The sequence below is a fragment of the Pygoscelis adeliae genome, unplaced genomic scaffold (genome assembly GCF_000699105.1).
Source record: "Pygoscelis adeliae isolate BGI_AS28 unplaced genomic scaffold, ASM69910v1 Scaffold786, whole genome shotgun sequence".
NCBI lineage: Eukaryota > Metazoa > Chordata > Aves > Sphenisciformes > Spheniscidae > Pygoscelis > Pygoscelis adeliae.
In genome coordinates, this window is record NW_008824912.1 from 41777 (window position 1) to 50409 (window position 8633).

The 8633-nt window shown below is 54.5% G+C and overlaps 1 protein-coding gene across 1 annotated transcript in view; it reads left to right on the forward strand.

Annotated features, from left to right (window-relative positions):
- Positions 1 to 8633, forward strand: part of ZNF512B (zinc finger protein 512B) — a 25673-nt gene that overhangs the window by 5533 nt on the left and 11507 nt on the right. The window contains exons 5-10 of the mRNA XM_009324964.1: positions 151 to 404; positions 1189 to 1260; positions 3532 to 3666; positions 5050 to 5174; positions 7662 to 7754; positions 8615 to 8632. Coding sequence (XP_009323239.1) covers positions 151 to 404; positions 1189 to 1260; positions 3532 to 3666; positions 5050 to 5174; positions 7662 to 7754; positions 8615 to 8632 — 697 coding nt within the window. The remainder of the gene's footprint in view (positions 1 to 150; positions 405 to 1188; positions 1261 to 3531; positions 3667 to 5049; positions 5175 to 7661; positions 7755 to 8614; position 8633) is intronic.

Genomic DNA, 8633 nt, shown 5'->3' on the forward strand with positions numbered 1-8633 from the left:
CTGGGCTGTGTGGTGGTGGTGTAGGGGCGGCTGGGAGAAGGGGAGCATGCCCGCCTCCATTCCCATCATCTGGGCTGGCGAGGGGGGAGAGGTGTCAGGACGTTTGTCTAACAACCCCTCTTTAAACAAGCCCTCTGTGCTTTGCCCTAGAGCTGCTGAGAGTTCAGCTTGCCCCACCATCCATCCCAAACAGGCAAAGACGGAAAAAGCCGTGGCCCAGGACCACGCCGAGAATGGCGAGTGCCTGGCGGAGAGCCGGGAGAGCAAGGAGTTTCAGATCGCAGCAGCCGAGGCGATGGCAGCCGCCACCCCCACGGCGAAGTCCTCGAGCGGCAAGGATGCCGTGCAGCAGGGGGGCAGCCAGGCCTCACTGCAGGAGGAAGACCCCGAGAGGATGAAGCACAGTAAGATTAGAGCCCGGGGCTGTGCTGCTTCAGGAGCCCAGAGGGGGCTGTCCCACGGGAAGGGACGGGGCTCTGTTCCAGCCAACGCTGCTGCGGGTGTCTCTCTGAATGTATCCAAGCCTTTTTTCAACATCCCGATAATTTGCCCCCCCCCCCCCGTTTTTTGCCCCAGAGAGTTAAAACCAGGTTGCAGCTGTGGTAGAGGTATTTCTATAGGACCTACAGGTTTGGAAATGGATTGAATACCCTGCAGCATAGCGAGCTCCTGTATCAGCCCATCTGTCCTCACCGAGTGTGACAGTTTAAACCAGGGTGGATCTGGCAAATGTGTTTTCCTTAAGTATTGGGACAGGGTAAGGAGGCTCACTCTGTCCGTTACCGCTGTGGGGCTGGCAGGCAGGGCCGTGGTTGTCCCCATCATGGCATGGGTTTACACTGCTTGCAGCGCCAAAGTGAACCACCACCAGCCACCTTAGCTGCTGAGGCTGTGGAAACCACGTGGCTTTTGGCACTAGGCAGAGCCACCACTTCCACTCCTTGAATTAGCCCTGGATACCATTATTTCTCCTGATTTTGTGGGGTGGGAAGCAGCATCCTGTTACTGTTTGGTGGGTGGGTGCTTCATTTAGCAGCCCCTGTATTTCACAGGGGTAAAGGCCTCCTCAAGGTGATCTGCTCCTGACATGGAGTATGTGCCCACCCCGTGCCCTGGGACTGCTGAAGCCCCCCTGGCAGTACAGTTATTTGACCAAATCTCTCTCTCTGTTTCTCTCTTTTGAGTCAGGAAGGAAACAGAAAACTCCTAAGAAATTTACGGGGGAGCAGCCATCCATCTCGGGGACATTTGGACTGAAAGGTAATACGGGGACGACTCTGGTCAGCTGGTAGGGTTGTAGCTTCCCCAGGAGCCCTCCCTGTGGTGGAGATACATGGGAGCCACCTGGAGCCTGGGGACATCACACTGGAGGAGCTGGTGCCTTTGACCGTAAGAGCGTTGGAAAGGGAATGGAAGGCAGCAGCAGAGCTGGCACTGATAACACCCCTGCCTGCTCTGCTCGGGAGCCTGTCGCTGGGAAGTGAGGGAGGAGGAGAAAGGATCCGGGTATGTCCAGCCGTAATGCAAGAGTAAGGAGCTGCTGACACAAGCAAGACATAGGAAACATCATCTCATCGTCCTCATCCCACCATCCTGGGATGTCACAGTATTTCCCATAGCGTCGAAAGGGTTTCTGCTGCGTAGAAAGGCTGGGTGACGCATCCGTCCCTCAGACATTGTCTCCAATGCTGGTCGCCCACATTCAAGAAAATTAATTCAAGGGGGAAGAGACGTGTTACCGGGATGTGTTCTGAGAGGAGGCTCAGGAGCTGGCTGCTTCAGCCTGACAAAGCAAGAGCGAGTGGGACTGTGGTCATGCTCCATAAATACACCCAACTGGGCTGGAAAGGAGGGAGGAAACCTGGAGCATCCCTGGCACGAGAGCAACTGGATTCGGACTGGCTATGAAATACGTTCAATCAGGGAAATGAAAAGCAGATTTCCAGGCACTGCAGGAGGCAGCACCTTCCAGTATGAGAGGCACTCAGGGGAGAGGCACTAATGGCTTCGAAGGAATTAAACACTTATCGAAGAGCAGGCTGGATGCGGTCTCTGCGATTTCCTTTCCCCTGGCTCCCGGGAAGTCTGGGGTTGTTTCCCTTAACTTCCACGCAGAGGCACTGCCATAGACTGAAATGTCTGCTGTGGGTTCCTCCAGAGTAAGCTGGTCCCCCCAGTGACCCGCTGCCTCAAACGGAGAGTGAAGATCAGGCAGGCGTTTGCCTGCACCCCCCGGGTTCAACGTGGCAGTTCGCTCCCCAAAGACAAGGGTGCCACCAGCCCGTCGCGGGGTGCTGTCTCCGTTCAGACCCTGGGTTTGCAAGAGTCACAACCCACAAGTCCAGGGGGACGTGGACCCTCGTGGGTCAGGTGCGGATCTGACCCTGGCACTCACCGTGTTGCCTCCAGCATCTTCTGTGGAAGCACAGGCAGAGGGTTGAACTGCACATGGATTTGGGGGGGTGGACCCAGGGGACAGCCCCCCTCCTCTCTTCGCCAGCCTTTCCAAAGCGTCGTTTACAAGTCACGTTTTCCATTTCTTATGTCAGCCCAGGAACTGCCGAGGGATTCTGCGCGAGAGAGGGGGATCGGGCAGCCCTGCCGCCGCTGGCACGCTCTCAGCGTGTGCTGACCCTCCTCCTGCTCGCTTGGCCCTGCTCAGTGCAGGGAGGATGCTTCGGTGGTTGGCAGTGATGCCTTTAGCAGGCTGAATGGGAAGCACATGCTTTGCCCGTGCAGTCATGTGGGGATGAGGCACAGACAAGGTGGGAGGGTGGATGCGTTCGGGAGAAGCTGGCTGAGAGCCCGGCGCTCTGCCCGCACGGAGAGCCCTGCCTTCAAGTTCCTCTCTGCTTTGCCGGCAGGCTTGGTGACAGTCGCCAGCAACCCAGGGTAACTGCGCCAGGTTTCCTCTTCCCCGTGCGCCGGTCGCCCGGTCACCCCTCCTCTCCTTCTGTTCCTTCCTGACCCTTCCCAGCACCTGGAGGGACTGGGAGGGACCTGTGTTCGTCGTGACAATTGCATACAGATCCAGGGGTGAAAGGTCCTGCGGGATCTGGTGTCTGGGATCCCAAAGTTTGTCCAGTTTTCTAAGAGGGACCCCAGTTCCTTGGCGTAAGCAGTTAGACAGCCTTCCAGTGCAGGAGCATCAGCAGGAGCCTCACTTTTATATCCTGAATTGGCTGTTCCAATTCCCCCTTTCAGTTTCTTGCAGAATGCCCTTTTGCCTCCTCCCCAGCCTGTCTTCCCCACAGTCTGCCTTGCTAGAAGCATCCTACCCCGCTTTGCCATGGTGCTTCCATAGTTCATAAACTGTCTGGGTTGGGGGAAATGATTCTGTTTATAAAACACCACAAGCTGTTACGATATTGCTTGTCATAGTTACGGACCTGATCCTACACACACAACCTTGGCAGACCTACAGCCAGCTCAGCGTCCCTGGGTTAGCGGTAGAAATTTTTTACCTGCTAAATGTGAGTTGGTCTGAGAGTATTAAAGCAAGTACTGAATAAAAATCCTCTCTCTTCACAGGTCTCGTCAAAGCAGAGGACAAGGCAAAAGCCCATCGAGCCAAGAAGTTGGAGGGGAGCACCAACACAGAGGAGCTGAAAAAGAAACCTTCAGGAGCTGGTGTGAAGAAGGAAACGGCTGTGCATCTACCAGCAGGTGAGGCTGGTGGAAGCAAAGCACAGGCAGCAGCTCTGTGTGCAGCTTAGCTGCTTATCCTGTGCTCTGCTCCAAGCCTGCACGGTCCCCACCTTCACGCCAGGGTCCCCACCTTCACCCGCAGCTAGTGGTCCCTGCACCCCTCCTGGCCCAGCGGGCTGTTTGCTGGGTGAGTTTTCTAGCAGGTCTGCGAGCAGAAGCAGCACAAAATCAGAAGCAGGAGCACGCAGCCGCTGCCCTTCTGAGGTGTAGCAGAGATGTGGGGACAGCCGCTGCTCCTAAAATATTGGTGCAGCCACAGCTGACATCCCAAAAGGGTTACTCTACCTTCGCTTCGCTGCCAGGAGAGACCACTGCAAGTGTTGGGAGATGATAGCCAACTCCTGGTTCCACCTGGCTTCACTGTGACCACAATTTGGGTCAGCGTCTGGGATGATGGCATTTTTCTATCGTCATATCCGTGTATGATGCCAGTGCATAACTCCGGGCATAATTATGTCTTTTCCAAAGTGCAGCCTACACCCTAGCACAGGTTGCTGACTTTCCCTGGGAGCTCTGACAGCAGGAGGAATGCAGGATGTGCAAGATAAACACAGCTGCAATGCCTTACATGGCTTTCAAATTCAAATAAACGATTCTCTGATCTCACAGCCGTGCAAAAGCATCCAAATAAACAGACTTGGCGGATTTTATTCAGACCGGGCTTCCCTTGCTGGAAGCCCAGTGCTGTTCTGCTGAGAACGCGGCGGGAACTCTGGACCTGGGAGCAGGTTTTGGCCCCACGTATCTCGTATTTGGGGTGTTTTTTAAGCTGGTCACAGCCATTCAAATAAACACATGCCTGAAAGCTAGCACTCCCTAGCTGCCCGTGTGTCTGCCGGGAAGAGGAGTGCCAGGGAAGCTTTCCAGGCGCACGTCCGGATGGAGCCGAGATGCTCACCTTTGTTTCACTCCCGCTAATTGTTTCGTTTGGCAGGGGGGAGTTATTCCACGCAGGGCAAGATGAGGTGGCCGGGGGTATCATCACGTTTTAACTCCCAGTGTGCGGGATACCAGCGGGGTTGGAAAGGTGAACCTCCTTTTCTCCATGAAATGCCAGCAGGTCAGGTAACTCCACGTAAAGTGGCCCAGTGACCCAATTTGCTCAGGCAGCTGCAGGAGGTGTGGGGCAGGCAGAGCTGCAAGTGCCTGCATGGTTTGTGCCTGGCTTGGCCCATGCCTGGGAGAGTATTTCTCTCTTTTTAACATCGGGGACTTTTCCCAATTCAGCGCTTTTCGACATAGCAAACCAAGGCTTACAACAGTGCTGTCCTCTGCCGAGCAGCCCAGGCAGCTTGTGGTCTCCGCGGCTGGGTGTAACACCTCTCTCCTCTCCCTCGCCAGCAAACCCTGAGGACCAGTGGCAGCGGGAGATCAGCGAGAAGGGAGAAGTCGCCTGTCCAACCTGCAGCGTTATAACCAGGAAAACCATTGTGGGGCTCAAAAAGCACATGGACGTCTGCCAGAAAGTAAGGACTTGCTTTATTCAGTCACGCACGTGTGGATTTTGGAGGGGAATGGACGTGTACGTGTGCCACTCATAAATGCGTATTGGTGTTCCTAAAACCAGTTCTGGGCTGTGTTTGATAGAGCACTTGCTAGTCATCTTCAGAGAGCTGGCTGCCTCGCATCGATTCAGAGGGGTTTGGACACCTAATTCTCAGCGATTCTGAATCCCTTTGTGGTCTGGGCCCCTTGCCCCAGTGTCTCCAGCAGAGTTGGGTATTTCTAGTAGCTAAACAAATAGTTCTAAGGCTGGAGAGATCGTTGGGGTTGTCCCTAATCTGGCCTCCTCCGGAGTCCTGGCTGTGGGATTTTGCTGTGTGCCATGCCTTGCATCAGGCCAGATAAATTGTGGTTGAATGAGAGCACGTCTCGGGGAGACACAGAGCTCGGATGTGCTCAGGCAGGCTGTCAAGGCGCAGCAGTTCAGTAACGGTGCAGTGAAAAATTGTCTCTCTGCCACACGGCCATCCATCAGAGCACAGGATTATGTCTTCATCCGTCACCTGGCGCGGTGCAGAGCCGTCGCCACAGAAAGCCAAACGTGGGATCGATGCCTCGCGCTTTGAAAATATGTGGCTCGGCTTTGGTTCCACATTCATTTTCTGTAAATGCCTCCTCAGCCTTTGCCTCACTATTTATGCAGCAACGGGAGGCTACTCTCCCTTTCAAACCCTGTACTACATCAATGCCGGGCAGAATCTTGCCTCCTCGGACATCCTCCTGGCTTCAGTGGAGTGGGGATGTTGGCCATCACTGCTCATATCTCCTGCGCTTTGGGGCATCTCCCAAGCCAGGAAGGCTCCGTGCGGGCTGCACGGCCAGCCAGCGTGCTGAACGTGACTGTGCCAGAGCAGTCAGGCCTGTGTTCCCCACTATAAATAGGCCAGTGGGTGTTCAGCCGAGGAACCGAGGCTGTAGCCCAAGGAGCGGGTGTTTGTCACCCTTCCCTGGGAGGCACGGTCCTTACTGGGGCTGGCTGTGCCGCTCCGGGAGCTGGGGTGCTCTGCAGCGTCCCTGCCAGAGCAGCCTGTGGCCCAGGGGGGACAGTCCCCGAGCTCTGTGTGTGTGACCACAGGTCCAGCTCTCAGCATTTCATCTCTGAGGTGAACCTATGGCACATCCTTAGCGAGGCCCCGCTGCTACAGGCACGTGGTGTCCCCATCAGAAGTGACCCTGGAGTGCAGGCACCTTCTCAGCTTGCTCTCTGCTTTAATGATTGAAGTATTTCTTAGCTGGACAATGGGAAAAGGATATGCAGGCTCCCAAAACTCTTGTAAAACAGCGGAAGTTGGTTCCTCCATTCCTTGCTTGTCACTAAGCAGTCTGCCCTGTTTCCTTCGGTTTTAGAAAGGAAGTAAGGGATGGGGATGGTTGCAACATGCTTGGGCCGCAAAGGAGATGAGGTGAGAGGGCTTGTTAGAATATGGACATGGCATGTTCTTCGGTGTTGACCGGAGGAGTAACCCCCAAATTGGCTGGCATTGGCATTTGATGAGTCAAGGAGCTTTTAGCATCTACCTTGTTAGGATCAGCGCTTGGGTCTGGAACAAGATTAACCGATGGGAGCACAGGTACAAGCGAGTCACTCCCAACTGGCTGCAGTGAGTTTATTCTTCATTTCCCCAGAGCTCCAGGGTGAGGAGGGATTTGCAGCTCCATCTTCATCCCCTCTCCAGCTTCCAGTCCAGGCTTGATTGGAGGGGAATTGGTGAAGGTGGAGCATCAGCCAGGCAGGAGGAGCAGGAACGGCCGCTGCCGTCCAGGCACCGGCTCCCTGTCAAGACATCCTGTCTCTTGGTGCCCAGAGCGTTCGCCTCCTGAGTCAAGAAATTCTGGTACCTGCCCCAGCAAAAGTCATGATCTGCTTACTCACTTTGCAGGTTCCCCCTGTACGTTGGTGGGTGCATTTAACGCATCTCCCCAGTCACTCAGGAGGCCAAGTCGGGTCAAACGGCAGAGCAGTATGAGGCGGGAAGTATTCTGCTGTGATCGTGTCCAGCAGCGTCTTAATTTCAAACAGCCCAGGCACCCAGAAAGCGTATCGTACGCCAGCATCTGTCGTAGTTAATAGGGCTGCAGAGCACAGTCCACTAACATATTGGTAGATCAAAGCGTCTTCTCTTTCCTAACCCTTTAACAGGAAGACTAAGACACCGGTTCCAGATGTTTCCAGCCAGTGGGGCTTTAAATCTACATCCAAAATGGAATGTTTTCCAAAAATTGGGGCATGTGGGTTTGATAACAGTATCCAGGACAACAGAGAGAAGACTCTGAGCTGCAGGCTGGGATTGGGATGGGGGACAGGGGCGCTGCCTTGCCTGCTGGGTCCCACCGCTGGGTACAGCTGCAGCAACAGCTACCCATGGGGCTTACTGACGAGCAGCCGCAGCCCTTGGAAGAATGAACGGTGGACTGTGGCCTCCACGGTGACTTGCCTTTAATTCTTTCAGCTGCAGGATGCCTTGAAGTGTCAGCACTGCAAAAAGCAGTTCAAGTCCAAAGCTGGGCTGAATTACCACACCATGGCTGAACACGTCAGCAAGGTAAGAGAGCTGGGCTGCTTTCATCTCGCGCCTTGTTTCTCCATGCAGATGCAGAAGACGAAGCAATCGGCAGTCCGCTTTCCTTTGTCTTTGTAAAGGAGGGATTCACAACACCATCTTCGCAGCATTTCACAAACTGCTCAGTCCAGACGGTGGCCTTTCCCCTTCCCTGCCGAGCAAAGCCATTCCTTCCCAGGCAGCTAGTTAGGCTCACGTTGATCCCAGGGAGTAGAGCAGAGGACTGGAAAAATAAAACAGGATTTCGGGGGAAGATTCAGTGAGTACGGTGAGGCGGATTTTGAGTGGCAAAGCTCTGCCTCCAAAACTGTGCCCGCAAATCTGGGACTGATGGGTTCTGCCTTGCACGAATCTCAAAATCCCGTCTTTAGCTCTCCACTGTGCATGTGAGAAGTAGCCACAAAATTTACCGTGAATAAAATCTGGCAGGCACCGATTTAGGTGCTGTTCTTAAAAATCTGGTTGTGTATGTCTCCGAGACACCAGAGCAAGGCATAACTGCATTTCTACATGTCCTGTGCTTACCAGTTGTGACTTGTCTTTTACCTGTGCATTAATCTCCTGCTCTTCAGTCTGACTGGTGAATCCTCCGTGCAGGAACTGCTCCTGGGTTTCTCAGCTGGCCCTTTGGGTGCAAACACGGGAAAGGCATGAGCAGATCTGGCACCTAATGATGAAGGCGTTGGCATGCAGTAAAGCAGTGGGAGATCCAGCTCTTCTAACGAGAGGTTCCCACCAGCCAAGGGCAGCTCTTGCGAGGCAGAGGTTTACCACCCACTCCTGGCACAGAGGACATGAGTAAATGGTTGACTCTGTCGCTTCTGTTACTTCCTTGTTTCCAGCCTGTTCCTGTGGAAACCG